General features: G+C 41.5%; 1 protein-coding gene across 1 annotated transcript in view; it reads right to left on the minus strand.

The window, feature by feature from the left end:
- The window catches only part of gba2 (glucosidase, beta (bile acid) 2), a 41,945-nt gene extending 20,190 nt beyond the window's left edge, over window positions 1–21,755 (minus strand). Inside the window, exons 1-10 of the mRNA XM_046318277.1 lie at window positions 21,069–21,755; window positions 20,348–20,637; window positions 14,225–14,316; window positions 13,981–14,096; window positions 13,363–13,581; window positions 12,707–12,946; window positions 12,405–12,525; window positions 11,450–11,603; window positions 5,154–5,279; window positions 3,489–3,673 (exon numbers count right to left, since the gene is read on the minus strand). Coding sequence (XP_046174233.1) covers window positions 3,489–3,673; window positions 5,154–5,279; window positions 11,450–11,603; window positions 12,405–12,525; window positions 12,707–12,946; window positions 13,363–13,581; window positions 13,981–14,096; window positions 14,225–14,316; window positions 20,348–20,538 — 1,444 coding nt within the window. The 5' untranslated portion in view covers window positions 20,539–20,637; window positions 21,069–21,755. The remainder of the gene's footprint in view (window positions 1–3,488; window positions 3,674–5,153; window positions 5,280–11,449; window positions 11,604–12,404; window positions 12,526–12,706; window positions 12,947–13,362; window positions 13,582–13,980; window positions 14,097–14,224; window positions 14,317–20,347; window positions 20,638–21,068) is intronic.
- Between the last annotated feature and the right edge of the window lie 50 nt (window positions 21,756–21,805).

The following is a 21,805-nucleotide window of genomic DNA, read 5'->3' on the forward strand; positions in this document are numbered from 1 at the left end:
GTTCACTTTCTGATAATAATTGTGAATGTAGTGCTCATCAATGTCCCAGATTTGTGGCATTGATTAAAAAAAAAAAAATCATTTAAATCTTTACTTGAAAGTCAGATGTTTACATGTTATGTATTAAAAAGTTATATGTATGCATTGTTATCTATTTTGACTTCTTCGTAACAATGTAATCACTGGAGTTCAGGTGTTGATGGGTGACTAGGTGCATTCTTGTCAAATAAACATGCTTACTCATTCATGATAAATATATTCTGCATTGAATTAATCTGGTCTTTGAATCTGCAACAGAACATGTCAACGAGTTAGTTCTGAATTGCTTTAATAGAGCAGTGCATTCGGACATTATGTATTGAAGTAGAGTTCACCTTGTTCATACATACTGAACAAAAGTATAAAACGCAATATGTAGTGTTGGTCCCATGTTTCATGAGCTGAAATAAAAGAAAAAATGCATTTAAAAAATAAATCAACTTAGTGACCAACAAATGCACATATGTATGCCCAGTCATGTGAAATCCATAGTTTAGTGTCAAATGTATTTATTTCAATTGACTGATTTCCATATATATATATATATATATATATGAACTGTAACCCAGTAAAATCTTTGAAATTGTTGCATGTTGCATTTATTTTTTTGTTCAGTGTAGTTGGCAGAAAGTGGTTAAATATACTTCTACCAGTTGATGGAGAAGATGACCTGCTAAAATAAGTATATATTGGTAATATCTTGCTAGCTAGCTAGCTAGCTAGCTAGCTATAGGACTTCTTTGCAAAATACTAGCCTAGTATTCATTACACATTATAAATATCTGATTGCTACTAGGATAGTATTCTGTACATGACAAGACCAAATGCATATACGTGGACAACTACAAATACTTAGGTGTCTGGTTAGACTGTAAACTCTCCTTCCAGACCCATATCAAACATCTCCAATCCAAAGTGAAATCTAGAATTGGCTTCCTATTTCGCAACAAAGCATCCTTCACTCATGCTGCCAAACATACCCTTGTAAAACTGACCATCCTACCAATCCTCGACTTTGGCGATGTCATTTACAAAATAGCCTCCAATACCCTACTCAACAAATTGGATGCAGTCTATCACAGTGCAATCCGTTTTGTCACCAAAGCCCCATATACTACCCACCATTGCGACCTGTACGCTCTCGTTGGCTGGCCCTCGCTTCATACTCGTCGCCAAACCCACTGGCTCCATGTCATCTACAAGACCCTGCTAGGTAAAGTCCCCCCATATCTCAGCTCGCTGGTCACCATAGCATCTCCCACCTGTAGCACACGCTCCAGCAGGTATATCTCTGGTCACCCCCAAAACCAATTCTTTCTTTGGCCGCCTCTCCTTCCAGTTCTCTGCTGCCAGTGACTGGAACGAACTGCAAAAATCTCTGAAACTGGAAACACTTATCTCCCTCACTAGCTTTAAGCAACAACTGTCAGAGCATCTTACAGATTACTGCACCTGTACATAGCCCACCTATAATTTAGCCCAAACAACTACCTCTTTCCCAACTGTATTTAATTTATTTATTTATTTTGCTCCTTTGCAACCCATTATTTTTATGTCTAATTTGCACATTCTTCCATTGCAAAACTACCATTCCAGTGTTTTACTTGCTATATTGTATTTACTTTGCCACCATGGCCTTTTTTGCCTTTACCTCCCTTCTCACCTCATTTGCTCACATTGTATATAGACTTGTTTATATTGTATTATTGACTGTATGTTTGTTTTACTCCATGTGTAACTCTGTGTCGTTGTTTGTATCTGTCGAACTGCTTTGCTTTATCTTGGCCAGGTCGCAATTGTAAATGAGAACTTGTTCTCAACTTGCCTACCTGGTTAAATAAAGGTGAAAAAAAATAAATACAACAAATATTAGTTAAATACATTTTGGAACAGTAAATATCATATATTTCGTTTTGGATCAAGGTAGTGTCATGACGTTGGCCTGGGGGTAGGTTTATGACAGTCATAAATACCTCTCCCCCTTTTTCCTCTCTCTATCCTACTGATGTGACATTTGAAAATCCCTTGGTTAACATAGAGATTCTGGGAACATCAGAAGGTGGGGGGGAAAATGAACCATATTATGATTATCTGACCAGTTGAACATATGCGGTGGTACTTAATGAATATGTCAGTTTGGTTGTCATCTGAGACATTCTCATCAATGACAGGATGACAAACTCTACAGTGGAAAGTCTGCACATTGTAGTTATCAGATTCACATAGAATTGTTGTTCAATTTAAATGTTTGAATATAAAGTTATTGGTGAAAAGATTAAATGTAATTTTAGCTTCCAAATGAGATGTGTTTTCATAAGGTAATTTAGAATGCATAAGATTCTGTATTTACGATAGACACATTGCTTCTCCCTTCGTTCTTCAGTCTTCCGGCTCTTTCACTCAAACCCAGCCCCCTTTTCTTTTGTGTAACCAGCTGTCATATCTGTGCCGTCCGCTAGGGAAGTTTTCCTTTATGATATCATTAGTAATCAAGGTATGATTCATTCTGTGTATATGTAATTAATTAGGTATTTAGTAAATAAATGATTAAACCCAATTTTGTATTGCTGATTCAACTTGTTAGCCAGGGTTTGCGAAGGTAACCAATCATTTACAACTTTCAGATGAGACTGAAATAAGGTGACGGTTGCTATTGATGTAAAATATTACTAGGTCATTAAGAGTTTATTCGGAAGATAACAGCTCTATAAATATTATTTCGTGGTGCCCCGACTTTCTAGTTAATTGCATTTACATGATTAGCTCATTCAGGTAATATTAATTACATAGAAAGGATTTTATAGAATAGCATGTCATGTCACTTAATCCAGCATAGCCCAAGGCACGACTGTTGCTAATAGCTAGCTAGCTAGCTGATGGCAGAAGTGTCAGCTAGAGATGTGCAGGAACTTGCAGGGATTTGTAGTCTTTCACTCTGTCTACTTTAATGTTAATTAGGATTTTTAGAATCAGAGTAAATAAGAGATAAATATTTTGATAAGTCTCCTTGTCCAAGAGAGATCTACACTGTTATAAAAATGTCACGCCAGGGTAAGCCTACAGGAAAACAGACCCTATTTCTAAAAATCCACAATTGATCAAATGAATGGTGACAAAAAAAACCTGATTGGAACCATTTCCATGTTTGACCGTTAGGTTTTATGGGTATTATGACATGTCCACTGTGAGGCTCAATGATTCTCACAAACATGCAGGGGGATGCAGAGTGCCAACTGCTTTAACTTCAGTTGTCTAAAAAAATACTTTTGCTCAAACACCTTAAGTGCGTGTGTGTGTACACAATACTGTATTTATTCCTTTGTATATAATTTCTCAATAGGAAAACTTAACAAAATAGCTGGAGGGGGACTTTAAAATTTGGCCCAAAACCCACAACTTCACCAGCAGTAACACACACTATTACTGTCAGTTAAATTATTACCCCTTACCCTCTAAGTAGGCAAAGCGACCGTACTCCTTGATGATGGCAGGCTGGGCGGGTAGCCCCCCGTCTTCACTCCGCAGCCCCCCACTGACGTCGCTGTCCTCAGGCAACTCCGTCCACACCGTCCCCCCGTCCACCACGAAGTATAGCTCGTTGAACAGAGCCGATTTGTACCAGGACGGGAGAGAGCTACCACACAGACAGATAGTTGACTACCATTGCAGATGTTGCGACTTCTCACATGTAAAAACACACATTCATTGTTCAAGTTGAACATGTGAAGAAAGCTATGTTTGTTATTGAACATGTATTACAAGGTCTTTAGAAAATGTACAGTTTCTTCAGAAAGTATTCATACACCCTTGACTTATTCCACATTCGAGAGTTACAGCCTGAATTCAAATTGGATTTAAAAAATCTCACCATATACACATGAACAAAGTGAAAACATGAAATATTAGCTAATTTACTGCAAATGAAATATAAAAAAATCTCTCATTTACATAAGTTGTCACACCCCTGAGTCAAAACATGGTAGAATCACATTTGGTAGTGATTACAGCTGTGAGTCTTTCTGGGTAAGTCTCTTAAGTGCTTTGCACACCTGGATTATACAATATTGCACATTATTATTTTTTAAATTCTTCAAGCTCTATCAAGTTGGTTCTTAATCATTGCTAGACAGCCATTTTCAAGCCAAACGGTAACTAGGCCACTCGAACATTCAATGTCGTCTTGGTAAGCAACTCCAATTTATGGTTGGCCTTGTGTTTGAGGTTATTGACCTGCTAAAAGGTGAATTTGTCTCCCAGTGAAAGCAGGCAACCAGGTTTTCCTCTAGGATTTTGCCTGTGCTTAGCTCTATTTGCCCCCCATAAACTCAATTGTCCTTGCCGATGACAAGCATAACATGATGCAGCCACCACAACGCTTGAAAATATGAAGAGCGGTACTCGGGGATGTGTTGGATTTGCCCCAAACATAATGCTTTGTGTTCAGGACAAAGTTAATTTCTTTGCCAAATGTTTTGCTGTTTTAATTTAGTGCCTTAGTGCAAACTGAATGCATGTTTTGGAATATTTGTATTCTGTACAGGCTTCCTTCTATTCACTTGTCATTAAGGCTAGTATTGTGGATTAACTACAATGTTTCTGGTCCATCCTCAATTCTCCTATCACAGCCATTAAACTAACTGTTTTAAAGTCACCATTGGCCGGCCACATGTTCAAATCCCTGAGCGGTTTCCTTCCTCTCATTTAACATTTACATTACATTTAAGTCATTTAGCAGACGCTCTTATCCAGAGCGACAGCAACTGAGTTTGGAAGGACGCCTGTAATTTTAAAGTCACTGGGTGTTTTAATACACCATCCAAAGTGTAATTAATAACATCATTCTCAAAGAGATATTCAATGTCTGCTTCTTTTTTTGACCCATCTACCAATAGGTGCCCTCCTTTGCAAGGTACTGGAAATCCTCTCTGGCCTTCGTAGTTGAATCTGTTTGAAATTCGCAATCAAAAACATTTCCTAAACATAATTACACTTTGACATTATGGGGTATTGTATGTAGGCAGGTGACACAATCTCAATTTAACACATTTTAAATTCAGGCTGTAACAACAAAAATGTGGAAACAGTCAAGAGGTGAATACTTTGAAGGTAGGTACCTGTCCTGCAGTATGGGTCTCTGCCACTCCTCGATACTCCTCTCCCACAGTCTGTAGTGTGTCAGCGCGTGGTGGCTGAGAGAGGGAGCCGCGTCCGCCTTGGTACCAAAGAAACGCGTGTACCTCCTAGAACACATACACAAAAGACATTGGCCGTGTGCAAAATGGTACCCTATTCTCTCTACAATAGTGCACAACTTTTAACCAGGACCCATCAAATATATTACATTACTTATCCAGAGCAGACTTAAAATAACTGCATTCAAATAAGGAATGTGAGACAACATTCCATGATCACGCATTCATAAATAGCTGTTACCAAGTAGCAGGCGAATACAGTAGTCTACAAGGCCCATAACACAGTGATGACGCATTGTCATGATTAAGTGCACACAGTAGTCTTCGTAGGGAGTAACAGTAAGCGGTAGTGAACATAAGATATGCATGTATCCTCATGTTCTTTTATTCCTTAAAGACCCCAGGTTCAAGTGGACCTAGACTGACGTACACAAGACCCAGTACATACAGTTGAAGTCCGAGGTTTACATACACTTAGGTTGGAGTCATTAAAACTCGTTTTCAACCACTCCACAAATGTCTTGTTAACAAACTATTGTTCTGGCAAGTCAGATAGGATATCTACTTTGTGCATGACAAGTAACTTTTCCAACAATTGTTTACAGAGATTATTTCACAATTCCAGTGGGTCAGAAGTTTACATACACTAAGTTGACTGTGCCTTTAAACAGCTTGGAAAATTCCAGAAAATTATGTCATGGCTTTAGAAGCTTCTGATGAATGTCAATTAGAGTGTCAATTGGAGGTGTACCTGAGGATGTATTTCAAGGCCTACCTTCAAACTCAGTGCCTCTGTTTGACATCATGGGAAAATCAAAAGAAAATCAGCCAAGACCTCCACAAGTCTGGTTCATCCTTGGGAGCAATTGCGAAAAAACCAGAAGGTACCATGTTCATCTGTACAAACAATAGTGTGCAAGTATAAACACCATGGGACCACACAGCCGCCATACCGCTCAGGAAGGAGATGCTTTCTGTCTCCTAGAGATGAACGTACTTTGGTGCGAAAAGTGCTAATTAATCCCAGAATAACAGCACAAGGCCCTTGTGAAGGTGCTGGAAGTATCTTTATCCACAGTAAAACGAGTCCTATATCGACATTACCTGAAAGGCCACTCCGCAACGAAGCCACTGCTCCAAAACCACCATAAAAAAAGCCAGACTACGGTTCGCAACTGCACATGGGGACAAATATGGTACTTTTTGGAGAAATGTCCTCTGCTCTGATGAAATAAAAATAAAACTGTTTGTCCATAATGACAATCATTATGTTTGGAGGAAAAATGGGGAGGCTTGCAAGCCGAAGAATACCATCCCAACAGTGAGGCACAGGGGTGGCAGCTTCATGTTGTGGGGGTGCTTTGCTGCAGGAGGGACTGGTGCACTTCACAAAATAGATGGCATCACGAGGAAGGAAAATTATGTGGATATGTTAAAACATCTCAAGACATCAGTCAAGAAGTTAAAGCTTGGTCACAAATGGGTCTTCCAAATGGACAATGACCCCAAGAATACTCCCAAAGTTGAGGCAAAATGGCTTAAGGACAACAAAGTCGAGGTATTGGAGTGGCCATCACAAAGTCCTGACCTCAATCTTACAGAATATTTGTGGACAGAATTGAAAAAGTGTGTGCGAGCAAGGAGGCCTACCCACCTGACTCAGTTACACCAGCTCTGTCAGGAGGAATGGGCCAAAATTCACCCAACTTATTGTGGGAAGCTTGTGGAAGGCTACCTGAAATGTTTGACCCAAGTTAAACAATTTAAAGGCAATGATACCAAATACTAATTGAGTGTATGTAAACTTCTGACCCACTGGGAATGTGATGAAAAATAAAAGCTGAAATAAATGATTCCCTCTACTATTATTCTGGAATTTCACATTCTTAAAATAAAGTAGTGATCCTAACTGACCTAAAACAGGGAATATTCACTAGGATTAAATGTCAGGAATTGTGAAAAACTGAGTTTAAATGTATTTGGCTAAGGTGTATGTAAAATTCTGACTTCAACTGTAATTATACCCCACAGCAAGAGCTGAAGAGCAGGTAGAACAACTTCCAGTGGACCTCTTCATCCATTAAATATCTTGGCGTAAATCTACTGAAAGACACACCCAGACTTTATGACATGAAATACGTTCCCATCAAAATATGACAACCTGGACAGGTGGAATTCATTTCCTTTGGCTCTTAGTAGTAGAATTGAAACATATCAAAATGTATATGCTGCCGAGGTTAATGTATTTGTTCCAATCACTAGAAATAGAAATATACAAAATCCGTGGATACATTTAACTTTTAAGATATGGTTTAGGATAGACAGAGGTCAAACTGCTGAGTTGGTTCGCATAAGACCCCTACAACTCAGGATAACAGATTTAAACAGTGGATGCAGAGAGGGATCACATCATTTAGGACAATTATAAGGAACGGGGATCCAGAGCTTCCATTTCCTAAGTAAAAAATAATATATATAGCTTGGATAAACTCAATTTTTTACAGGAACCTGCAGGTTCAACACTTCTGCTTTATTTTCTTCCCCAATTTGGTGATATCCAATTATAATCCTGTCTCATCGCTACAACTCCGACAGGCTCGGGAGAGGGGACGGTTGAGTCATGCGCCCTCTTAACAAACGCTCGTTTAACCCGGAAGCCAGCCGCACCAATGTGTTGGAGGAAACATTGTTCACCCTACTGCCCGAAGTCAGCATGCAGGCGTTAGAGAGCGATGAGCCAAGTAAGGGCCCTTGTGGCCAAACCCTCCCATAAACCGGATGATGCTGGGCCAAACCCTCCCCTAACCCGGACGACGCTGGGCCAATTGTGCACCGCCCTATGGGACTCGCAGTCACAGCCAGTTGTGACACAGCAACACTGCGATCCAGTGCCTTAGACCGCTGTGCCACTCGGGAGGCACCTTCGACTACTTTTTTAAATAAATAAAAGTGATTGACACTTGGGCATCTCAGAAATTGATCCAAGTATTCACTAACGCATAACTTGGAGTATAATTATTTATTTGTTTTATTTAAAAAAAATCTTATCTTTACCTGAGTATTCTATCCTCAAAGAAACACTCTACAAACTATTAAACATAAATGGGAGGAGGAACATAACACTGAAATAACTGGGCAGATCAGTCTTACCTTTTAGTCTTGCCCTGCAATTGAAACTTACTATAATAATGGGTTTTGACATTAATTTCTTTGTATTTGGATGAAATACCTGAGAACTTGCATAATACTAAGTTTCAATTGCGGGGCAAGACCAAAAGATATGAGACCTGTTGAAGGTCCTTACTGGCAGCCAGCAAAAAGGTCATACTGGCAGCCCCCCCCCGTGACACAATGGGTAGACATTGATAAAGACATACAATATCTGGAGCATATGCCCTTTTCTTTAAGAACATATGATGAGGCCAGGAATACTTGGGAAAATGGGTTTCGTACTCAAAGATAATCTAATTCAAAGATTTAACTACATCAGATTAGTTACAGTAACATGTCACTGAAAATGCTGTGCTCCAGTGAGTAGCAGTTACAAGGTTTACAGTAATGGACAGGCGTGTTTGTACACCTGAGGCAGTGTAACTGGAGCCTGTGATTGTGTGTTGCACATGTCATTTGGAGTTTGATCTATCCTCCTCATGACTCTCTCCTTGGTGGGGATCAAAAGGTGCCAGAAAGTCAGACTAATGTTTAATAAGGGACATATTGATAGAAGAGATATCTGTAGATCTTTAGAGTTTAAGTCGGGAGATGGTAACTCGTTATACAACTTAATTGTTCCCAAAATTCCTATTGAGTTTAATTGTTACATGATTAATTTAAAACCAAGTAAACAATTAAACATAGTTGATAAAGTAAACAAGAGTCAGATTAATGAGTCACGACATTCTCTAGGACAGGTATTTCAAACTGGGGTACGCCAAATAAAAATGTGATTCACATTTTTTAAAATTAAAATAATACTTCACATTTTCAAACATTCCATTTAACTTTTACAAATGGGGCTATAGATTTGGGCGAGTTCCCCTCGCCTGAGTATCCTCGTTTCACTGCCAAAAATAAAATTAAACAATCTAGTGTTCAGCGAAACAACACCACAATGTCAAACACAGGTAGCCTCGTCAAATAATTAACATCCAATCACATTAACCGTTACTCTCTCGTAGTAATTCCACTAACGGTCCGTATGTAGCCAAACGTAGCTGCTGCTAATTCCGTTTGCTCGAAAATGTATTTTAAAAAATTGGTTAAAAAAAAATGAAGGCCCGCGTCCATAGAGACACATCAGCTCTACTGGTAGTACTGCTTACTACCAGCAGTAATACACCTGCACCAGTCGACAAGTTGTTCTGCTTTAACGAGCACATATAATGCTAGCATCAGTAATTCTACATTTGTTGTTAGCCTAGCTAGCATGGACACTGACAGTTGTGAATCTGATTCAGCCGAAGAGCTACTACCTGCCCCCTTACCCCGGAGGAAAGCACCGAACAGACAGGGACGTTGGACCATCGAAGAGACGCAAATATGATAACTACATTGATTTGGGGTTCACTTACTTATATTGGGAGTAGTGCCTTTCCTCAGCCACAGTGTGTTATATGTGCAAAAGTACCATCTCACAACTCTGAAACCTTCACTCTTGCGCAGACATTTCGAAAAAAAACATGCCAATTTGAAAAATAAGCCACGAGAGTTTTGAGCGAAAATTAAGACGACTTTCGAGTAGTTAGACATGTATAAAAGCAACAGATACCATTAATAAGAAGGGTCTAGAAGCATCTTATATGGTGAGCTACAGAGTGGCTAGGACAGGCAAGCCCCATACTATTGTGGAGGACTTCATTCTTCCTGCTGCTGCGGATATGCCTGGGACAATGCTGGGGGAAAAGGCAAAAAAAAAAACTATACAGACAATGACTCCAAACAACACTGTTTCATGACAGTGACATGGCAGGAGATGTTTTTAAACAATTACTTCTTTGCATACAAGCCAGTGAATTCTATGCGTTACAGCTGGATGAGTCAGACGTGGCGGGCCTGGCACAGCGCCTACTATATGTCCATTACATTTATGGGGGATATATTAAACCACTGGAAACCAGGACAACACGAGGAAACGTACTGGACAGCTTTATGACAAATGGACTTTGGTGGTCAAGATGTGTTGGCGCAAAAGCCATGACAGGGAGACATAGTGGAGTGGTAACGCGCTTGCAAGCAGTTGCTCCCTACGCCACTTTGGTACACTGCAGCATCCAGCTTGAAAGACATTTGGGAGACTAACAAAGTTAACCATTTTCACTGTAAAGCAAGTCCCCTGAACTCTCGTGTATTTTCTGCACTGTGCAATATGGGCAGCGACTATGTAATGCTTTACAACATACAGAAGTGCGCTGGTTATCAAGAGGCAAAGTATTGACACTTTTTTTTAAATGAAGAGACGAGCTTAAAATTCCCTTTACTGACCATCATTTCCACTTGTCTGACCGCTTGCATGATGACAAGTCTCACAACTGGCCTATCTGGGTGATGTTTCTCACCTGAATGATCTGAATGTAGGATTACAGGGACTCTCCGCAACTATATTCAATGTGCGGGACAAAAAAATGAGGCTAAGAAGTTGGAGCTCTTCTCGGTCAGCATTAACAAGGACAACACTGGTCTTTATTCATTGTATTTTTTTTTTGTGTGCAAATGAACTCAAGCTTACGGACAATGTCAAATGTGATATAGCGAAGCACCTTAGTGAGTTGGGTACGCAATTATGCATGTAATTTCCTGAAATGGATGACAAACTGGATTCGTTATCCCTTTCATGCCCTGCCTACAATCCACTTACTGATATCTGAACAAGAGAGACTCATCGAAATTGCAACAAGCAGTTCTGTGAAAATTGAATTTCAAAATCAGAAGCAACTGCCAGATATCTGGATTGGGCTGCGCTCAGAGTATCCTGCCTTGGAAAATCGTGCTGTTAAGACAGAGAATTGAAACCCGGTCTCTGTCGGGACAACTTTTAGTCATATTGCATAGAAAAAGAGAGAGCGGTAAAGTCTAGATCAGAATGGCCTTTTAACATGAAGCTTATTGAGATTTCTTTTTTAAACTAAGTTGTTCCTCCCAGTCTGGAGATACTGACCACTATAATAAACAAGGACAGATTGTCAATTTGAATTCAACCCATTTTATTTTTTAAATGTTACCTGACGTGTTCCCTCTCCCTGGAGCCAAATGTGATGTTAGGCATGTCCCACGCCAAGCTAAACTCCAGATCGTTGTGGCCCTGAGCCGGCACTGGACAGCCCACTGCCAGGGCTGCTGCCACCTTCTCTCCCTTCTGGGTGGGAGGACTGGAACCTGGGGTGGACGAGGCAGAGGGGAAGGAGGAGGAGACTGAATGTCAGGCGGTGTTAGGTTCTTCTTTTTCAGAGTAAATAACCCACGGACACTAGAGAAGCTTTAGCCATGTTTCATCCTTCCCAAAGGTTCTGTACAGCTGAAAATCAGACAGCTAAAGATTTCAGACATCACAGTTTAAATACATCCTACTTAAACTGTAAGGAAGAGGAGTGTTTTATGGCTCCACAGGAAAGAAGGTAACCAGATAGCAACCCCGATTACTCCCTTAAGACTCACCCCTCACCTCCTGACCCACAGATATCCATCGGACTTCCCTATATCAACACGTCGCTCTCCTCCATTAAACACATTCCAAAGGTTTATGTTTTTTTTATAAACTTTCTATTCAAGGCTTTGTCTCTTTGTCTTTATTTAATATCTCAATGTTCAAAGTTAAGCCGATCCCAACAGTGTCAATAAAAGACTTGACTATGACCTGGAAAAGGAATCATGTGGGTGCTGTCATTCAAACCCTACGACCCTTACAGAGGGTTATCCAACAATTACTAATATATCCCTTCCTTTCCTGTACCCAAAGATGTTACATTATATGACAATCTACAAGAATATTTGAACTGCATACGTTTAGTAAAAAGTGCCTAATTTCTAGATTTCGCTGACTACAGATCGTTGGTTCAACGCTCGATCGGCTCCAGCTAGCCGTTTTAACAACAGAGCTGGGGGGGAATCCAATAAAAAGATTTATGGGGAGGGGGGGGGGAATAATGTACAAAAAAATGTGATGTAATCAGTGATCGCCGGTTGATACCACTGACCAGTGGGGGGAGTCCAGCCGTCCATCAGCGATGAGGTCACCCCACAGCACCCCACAGGTTCCCTTTGGACTGAACGCTGTCTGGTGACTGATCTCCCTGTCAGACTTCTCACACACACATTTCACACAGTTAACAAGGTGATAATGGTTATGCCATCTTCAAATGGCCAGTGTTTTTTTAATTGAACGGAAAGTCTCAATAGAAATTAAAACAAATGATAAATCATAAACAGAAACTTTACCAGTGCACAACTGTAAAAACATATTGTGAATTTATGACGTCTACCTGTTCTCGCGCTGCCATGCACAGAGTGTAGGGGTTCAATGTGGTGCAGTGATGAAGCAAAACTCCAGACACGGACTCCCCCGCCTTCTCCAGGTGGAATGGTTCGTTCCAGTGGCCCCCGCTCTTGTCGTCCTTGTGGCCTGACCCATTGACCATGGTGAGCATGATTGAGACGTCCAGCGGGTAGTCATTCTTGTTCTCTATGTCCCACACAAACACCGCCACTGGGAGACTGGAATCCTGGAGGACGACAGAGAGAGGAGAGTCAGAGACCAAGACACATAAAACTTAGGTTTTCAAATCAAATTGTATTAGTCACATGCGCCGAATACAACCTTACAGTGAAATGCTTACTTATGAGCCCCTAACCAACAAGGCAGTTTAAAAAAAATACAGATAAGAAAAGACCGGTTAGGGTTAAAAGGTAAGTTTATGACAAGGCTGGATGACACGCTGGTCTAAGCATCATGCACCCTACTCCCTATATAGTGCACTACTTTTGGCCAGAGCCATAGTCAAAAGTAGTGCACTACATTGGGAATAGGGTGCCATTTGGGGGGGGACACGGTCTCTGCTTCAGCCACATTGGATGAAGTGGAAACGACATGACTGAAACCCAATGCTAAGTCATGCCATTGGGGGACATTCCCAGCTACCTGGTAGTCGTGGGGGATGACGGGTGACACCTGTCTACAGGTGAGGGTGACGTTCTGCCCAGGGAGGGGGTAGACTGTCCAGGCCCGGGGGTACAAGGCGTGGTAGAAGGCGTACTCTCCGCAGTAGCCCCAGTTCCAGCCCTGCAGCGTGGGGGGGCGCTCCACTGACAACACCTGCTGGTACACCGTCTGACCTCCCCGACGCAGGCACACCGTGAACTAGGAGACAGAGAGGAGGGATATGGGAAGACAAAAGGACTGGAAGAGATCTGAATATATAGTATAATGCATGTGCCACAAAGTGAACTTCATATTCACCATACTCCTACTAGACTAAATAGAGTGGACTTTAAACTAGGAGCGGTAGAGGTGGAGTCCTCAACAGTTCCTGTCGACACAGTGGATTGGGAGGAGGTCTGTTATTAACCAACAGTTAATAACTGGAGCTCAGAGGCTTTAAGTCTATTTGAAAATATTATTTGTTAAAGGCAAAACCCGTTTAGAAAACTCAGATAATTAGGAGTCCATGTGTACAGGACTTATAAACTGGACATTCTCACAGTTAACTTCTTACATAGCGTGTTACTAGGTGCTAGGCAGTTTTTTCCCCAAGCATACCTGGTTAGCGATTACAGTTTTGTAGTGGTACATCCCAGGGTTGAGTTGCCACCTGCAGAACTCCCCCCGCCAGCCTCGCGTGATGGTACCTCCTCCAATACCGCCAAGAGGAGCACCTGCAAAGGAGGGTGTTTCAGTACAGCAAATGTGTTTTCAAATGTTTCAATACCCATGAGTTTTAGTGATATTCATTAATACAGCTATTGATACTAGTTCATTGGAACATTATGGTGTGCCCACCTACCATAGATCTGCCTCAGGGGAATGGCTCGGAACATATCAATGAAAGGAGCCTTCTTCTCGATTTGAGTCTTCTTATACCACCACTTGAGATACCTACACACGTTAATAATAAGCGAACATCGTTTGAGAATCCACATGAAAAATGGGGACATTACCTGCTTGTGCGTGTTAGAGTAGGTGTAATCAGTAAACACACTTATTTTTAAATAACTCATCCCAAAGAATCTTTCACAATCACTGAATAACATCCTGAGAGGGAGGGGGGGTGCATAGCAGAAAGAGGACATTGCACGAATGGCATGTTCAAACACAAGTTCAACCCCTACATCAAGGAACAGTGAACAGCTGGCTGTATTGTGTTGTTTTATGGGACTGTTCAGGAAATGTCCTACAGTATGTAGCCATGTAGATGGTATGATTAAGAATGATTCTTATTGGTTAGGCCGAGATGAAGCGGGTCACTGTGCAGAGGAAGGGTCACTTCATTAACAAATACACAGCAACAGACTGAGGAAAAATAACATTTCTCCTTAACTCGATTTCACTCCCTCACTGTACTTCTCTCCCTCTCTTACTCACTCCCTCTCCCTCCATCCATTTCCCTATTGATCTTTGTCCATATTCCTCCCTCTGTCTATTTCTCTCGTTCATGACCTGTTTTGAATACAGGCCCAGCTGCTTACAAGCATTCAGCACTCTGAACAAAGGCTGGGTCAAAACAGAACACGCCCCACACAAGGAATTGTGGGGGATTGGCCGGATAAATGGAGGAATTGTCTGTCGTGGGCTCAGAGACTGGCAGGACAGAGTGGTGGGGATCAGATATTGTTGATGTTGGGAGAGGCCAGATGGAAGTGCTCATTTCAGAAGTGGGTTGCTCTTTTTGACTCATACATGGAGCAGGCCTTTGCTCACAAGTTGCTGAAATACCAGCCCTTTGTGTCACACCTGAACAGCCTTGGTAATCAGTGAAAAATTGTAATGCTGGAGCCTCTACCATGTATAGAGGCTGACAGCAGGTGGCCTTCAGTTTACAGGCCTGCATAGGACAAAGGCAAAGCAGCTAGCAAGGTACTACTCTGTGTCACCCGTCATAGGCAGGCAGCCTTTCTGTATGGAGAATGTTCTTTCTGTATCCACATATCCATGACCTATGAAATGTTATGAATATTTGACGCAAATGTAATTTGTTGATTCAAATAAAGTATTTAAAATGTGTGTGTGTGTGTGTGTGGGGTGTCACACAGAGGCACAGTGTTGGTAATTGATTAGACTATCGACTTCAGGCCATTAAAAACAATTGGGCCTTAGGCCTAAACCTGCAATTAACGCTAAAGATGACAGGGTGCACATGCTAGATTAGAACACAGACTGCCACAAATCAAATACAGAATAGCCTATTAGCTCAACACGGTCTTAAAATCAGGGGTCAAAGAAAATAAGTTGCCACCATAACGGCCAGCTCAGAAATACTGACAACTTTACTGTAGACATTAGACAACGGCATTTGGCCTGCTGAATTTAGTCACAAAATGGATACAAATGGGCAGAGTTACAGGTCTGCTCGACTTCAAATAGGATCTGAACAGGACTTGTTGTAGGAAAATGATGGCCACAGGTAAACAAAGAACACTCTTCAATGGATCCTTGTGAAAAATGTCAGTCAGTCCTGCTCTATTGAGCGACAGACAGACCTCTGAATCAGGGCTGGAGACTAATCGAATTGAAGGCAGTCAACTTAGGAAGTGATTTTAATTTTAAATTCTAAAATGTAAAAACTTGTGAAATAACTTCTACGCCTCAGTTTATTGAGAAGTCATTGAAAATAGACTGTTCTCAAATTTGGAATAGTTACTTCCGTTCACATCCTGAATACCTATCCTTGAACTCAAATTGACCCCAGCTCTGAATATAGGGCAGGTTTTTAGTCTACCTGAGGGTAGCCTTCTTACCTGTGAACTGTTCAAAGAATATAGGCTAAACAGCCAATGATTAACTGGCATTGCCATGGTGACCGACTGTGGGGGGGGGGGGGGGGGGCGGACCACGTAAAATAGACTGGCAGCCCACACCTTTAAGGATAGCGCCCTCATTTTACTGTTGTTAGGCCTATAGTCTAAGCCATCTTGTTTTGTTAAGACAGCTCAAGGAAGAGGCAAAGTCCATGAATGTGAAGTTGAGTAGAGTTAATTTATAATTTCTTCGCTGTTTGCCTAGCTCATTCACTTCAGGCACCAGAAGACTGTTTAATGTGGAAGAGAGCTCAACAGTATTCAAACATACACACCACACCAGTCAATGGCTAGCCTCCACCCAGTACCCTGACCTGAACCTTAGAGACTGCTGCTCTATGTACATCGTCATTAAACACGGGCCACTTTAATAAATGTTTACATACCGTTTTACCCACTTCACATGTACATACTCTATCCTAGTCAAGGTTCATCCTATATAACTACTGGTGTACAGACCTTTTCTATTCACACACTGTCCACACACACTGGACACTGACATTTTGGGGATTTGTGTGTATTGCTAGGTACTGTAAACACAAGCATTTCACTGTACCTGCAGCAAAATCTGCAAATACACTACCGTTCAAAGGTTTGGGTCACATAGAAATGTTCTTGTTCTTGAAAGAAAAGTACATTTATCATTTTTTATCCATTAAAATGACATTAAGTTGATTAGAAACACAGTGTAGACATTGTTAATGTTGTAAACGACTATTGTAGCTAGAAAGTGCTTATTTCCAATGGAATATCTACATAGGCATACAGAGGCCCATTATCAGCAGCCATCACTCCTGTGTTGCAATGGTTGCTATTCCAAGTTGATCCTTTTAAAAAGTCTAATTGATCATTAGAAAACCCTTTTGCAATTATGTTAGCACAGCTGAAAACAGTCGTTCTGGTTAAAGAAGCAATAAAACTGTCCTTCTTTAGACACGTTTGAGTATCTGGAGCATCAGCATTTGGGGTTTCGATTAAGGCTAAAAAAATTTTTTTAAATCGCCAGAAACAAAGACCTTTCTTCAGAAACTTGTCAGTCTAATCTTGTTCAGGGAAATTAAGTCTATTCCATGCGAGAAATTGCCAAGAAACTGAAGATCTCGTGCAACACTGTACTACTCCCTTCACAGAACAGCACAAACTGGCTTTAACCATAATTGAAGGAGTGGGAGGCCCCGGTGCACAGCTGAGCAAGAGGACAAGTACATTAGAGTGTCTAGTTTGAGAAAGACGCCTCACAAGTCCTCAACTGGCAGCTTCATTAGATGAGACTGGTGTTTTGCAGGTACTATCTAATGAAGCTGCCAGTTGAGTACTTGTGAGGCATCTGTTTCTCAAACTAGACACTGATGTACTTGTCCTCTTGCTCAGCTGTGCACCGGGGCCTCCCACTCCTCTTTCAATTAGTTTGCGCTGTTCAGGAGGCTGAAGAAATTCGGCTCGTCACCGAAAGCACTCAAACTTCTACAGATGCACAATCGAGAGCATCCTGTCGGGCTGTATCACCGCCTGGTACAGCAACTGCTCGGCCCGCAACCGTAAGGCTCTCCAGAGGGTAGTGAGGTCTGCACAACGCATCACCGGGGGCAAACTACCTGTCCTCCAGGACACCTACACCACCCGATATCACAGGAAGTCCATAAAGATCAAGGACAACAACCACCCGAACCACTGCCTGTTCACCCCGCTATCATCCAGAAGGAGAGGTCAGTACAGGTGCATCAAAAAAGGGACCGAGAGACTGAAAAACAGCTTCTATCTCAAGGCCATCAGACTGTTAAACAGCCACCACTAACATTGAGTGGCTGCTGCCAACATACTGACTCAGCTCACTTTAATAATGGAAATTGATGGAAACTCATGTAAAAAATGTATCTCTAGCCACTTTAAACTATGCCACTTTATGTTTACATATCCTACATTACTCATCTCATATGTATATACTGTACTCGATACCATCTACTGCATCTTGCCTATGCTGTTCTGTACCATCACTCATTCATACGTCTTTATGTACATATTCTTTATCCCCTTACACTTGTGTATAAGGTAGTAGTTGTGGAATTGTTAGGTTAGATTACTCATTGGTTATTACTGCATTGTCAGAACTTGAAGCACAAGCATTTTGCGACGCTCGCATTAACATCTGCAAACCATGTGTATGTGATAAATAAAATTTGACATCATGGGGAAAAAGAAAAAAAAAATCAAGAAATCAGCCATGACCTCCACAAGTCTGGTTCATCCTTGGGAGCAATTTCCAAATGCCTGAAGGTACCACGTTAATCTGTACAAACAATAGTACCCAAGTATAAATACCATGGGACCACGCAGCCGTCATACCGCTCAGGAAGGAGATGCTTTCTGTCTCCTAGAGATGAACGTACTTTGGTGAAAAAAGTGCAAATCAACCCACGAACTACAGCAAAGGACATTGTGAAGATGCTGGATGAAACAGGTACAAAAGTATCTATATCCATAGAAAAATTTGTCCTATAGACAGGCCGCACAGCAAGGAAGAAGCCACTGCACCAAAACCACCATAAAAAAGCTAGATCACAGTTTGCAACTACACATGGGACAAATATCATACTTTTTGGAGAAATGCTCTGCTCTGATGAAACAAAAATAGAACTGTTTGGCCATAATGACCATCGTTATGTTTGGAGGAAAAAGGGGGATGCTTGCAAGCCTGACTCAGTTACACCAGTTCTGTCAAGAGGAATGTGCCAAAATTCTCCCAACTTATTGTGGGAAGCTCGTGGAAGGCTACTCAGAACATTTGACCCAAGTTAAACAATTTAAAGGCAACGCTACCAAATACTAATTGAGTGTATGTAAACTTCTGACCCACTGGGATTGTGATTAAAGAAATAAAAGCTGAAATAAATCACTCTACTATTATTCTGACATTTCACATTCTTAAAATAAAGTGGTGATCCTAACTGACCTAAGACAGGGAATTTTTTACAAGGATTAAATGTCAGGAATTGTAAAAAAAACTGAGTTTAAATGTATTTGGCTAAGGTGTATATAAACTTCCAACTTCAACTGTAGTGCTGTTGGCATATTATTTAAAGCATTATTGTATTACTTTGTTATTTAAAGCTAACAGATGTTCATTTTCCAGTTGATCTAGTTGCAGTCGGTCTGCAGTAGTTGTCATGTTAATACACCCACCAGCCAGGTCAAACCAAACAGTGACATCACCTCTGTACCACTGAGGATATCTTTTCACATGTGATTAGTCTAAAACACTGTGTGTGTGTGTGTGTGTGTGTGTGTGTGTGTGTGTGTGTGTGTGTGTGTGTGTGTGTGTGTGTGTGTGTGTGTGTGTGTGTGTTCTCCGCATGATTCCCAACTCCAATAGCACAGCTGAAAACAACCCAGGTCCAACAGGCTGTTTTTATCTTCTGCTGGTAATCCTTACTTTCATTGTTTTGTTACCAGAAGCACTGCAGGCCTACAGTAGATCAATATTAGGCTTTGTATCAAGCAAGCCACCCACACCTGATTAACCTACTCTCAGGAATGCAGGATTCTGGGCTGGCAGCAGTACAAGGTCTAAGCTGGCATGTCCTGAATGTAATATTATGAGTCTCAAATGGTTTCAGAGGGGGAGCAACAACAACCACCAATCAGTCCACAGATGTTAGAAACCCATTCAGGATAGAATTAGGCCTTGGTGTCAAACACAGACTGAGGCAAGTCATTTCCACAACAAAGCTAGCTTGTGTTTCTATGTCAAGTAAGTGAAGGATTGAGGTGTGAGAGACCAGTTTGGAGAAGAAGCTGGGTTGTGTGTTTCTTTACCCACTACTAGTCACAGCACCTGCCCTTTTGGACAAGGAAAGAAACATGAGACTACACCTGGCACCCTGGCAGGTAGGCTGCTCTGCTGCACCATAGGGACCCATGCCAGAGAAAAGTGATAGGCTACATACCCTTGCACTGAAAAATGCCTCTCCTTGCCACTATGTAGAATGAAGATACATTGTGCTCAACCATAGAACACAAATCTCTCTCCTTTAAGTATAAATACTATGAATAACAGTTTGGCTATAGTAACTGGCTGGCTTGACACGATGAGAGGTGGTGTTCAGGGGGCTCACCTGACTCCAAGGCCAATGTGTTCAACGATGTTGGAGAGGGACACATCTTTGGCTTGAAACGGCTTCCTTTTCTCCTTGAACTCATGCGCCAAGCAGATCCGCCAGCCGTCCTTCGGTACCCCATAGCCGAGTTCCAAAGACACATACCGACTCATGAGCTCGGCTGTTGAGCTGTTGTCACCCGACTCCATGTTCAGCCGGTAGTCGGATAGAAAGGAAAGGGAGCTCTTCTTGAGAACGGGAACCTGCCCGGTGTCTATTCCGCTGAGTTGGAACAACCCCTGTTAAACCTGTTGGAAACGAGATAATTGTCTGGGTTGTGCAAGAAGAATCCATTTGTAAAGTGCCCTAGAGCCATTTGAGTGACAGTAAAACAAATACATTTCTCAACTGAACGTATTTTTATTCACGTGTGAGGATTCCTAAATGACAACTTTAGATACCTGGGCAACAGGTCCATCAGGTGAGGACAGGTATGTAGTTCTCAGATAATTATTCCTCCATCTTCATCAAGTGGGAGGACAACTTGCCATAATAATATTAAATAGAGATTCAATTTACCACAAACTATGATCTGTTGAATAATGTATGTCTTCAAGAGCGATAATTTATCTGAGATGACATAAGGTCTCAAGCCAGCTCTCTAACGAAAAGTGATGTTTGGAAATGTCAAAGATAGTAGAGGCAACAGTAAGGAAGGTAAACTTCAACTTGCTCTCACCGTTGTTGACCCAGGTATCTATCCGAGACCCTGATCGTCCAGTGTGGTAGAACGGACACTGGCACCTATCGAGGCGTGTGTGCGCAGGTGGTTTAGCCAGTGGCGTCTACTGCCAGTTAATGTGTCCAAGTAAACAACAACGAGCTATTGAAAAACCTGCATTATGCAGAGCATGCACAGGTAGCTAGCTACGCATGCAATGAAGGACAATGGATACCGGTCGCCTGGTTAGCTAGCTAGGGGTTCTCAACGAATATTGAAGCTAACTGACGTTAGCATCTCAATAGACGTGGGTTTGTCGTCAGACAGAGAGCTTCTGCAAATCCGTAGACACCCGGTTTTGATTTCAGAGTCAGATTCTTGGTCACGTAGGCTGTATCATTCTGTTCAAAATACAGTAACAATGTCAGATTAACGATTTCGCACGGCTACTCTCTGGTAGATGTCCAAATGCAATTCTAAACGGACAGCCGACCTGAGTGACAAGTTGAAATAGTGCTAGGAGAGCGCCCAATATGCAAAGTCTTACAGTAGGCTACACTATTGAAGTTCATTTTGTGAGACTGGGCCAACTCACCAGGAAAGATGGGGGGGGGTATTTATACCGTTCCTCCCATTTGTGCAAAACGAACTATATTTTTCCTCTATATGCAGTAAGGTTGATTGCATAAAGTATGTGAGTGTCATATTATGGCTGTTATTAAATATATTAGCACTGTTATGTCCAATAAATGTTC

Source organism: Oncorhynchus gorbuscha, linkage group LG21 (genome assembly GCF_021184085.1).
Source record: "Oncorhynchus gorbuscha isolate QuinsamMale2020 ecotype Even-year linkage group LG21, OgorEven_v1.0, whole genome shotgun sequence".
Taxonomy (NCBI): Eukaryota; Metazoa; Chordata; class Actinopteri; order Salmoniformes; family Salmonidae; genus Oncorhynchus; species Oncorhynchus gorbuscha.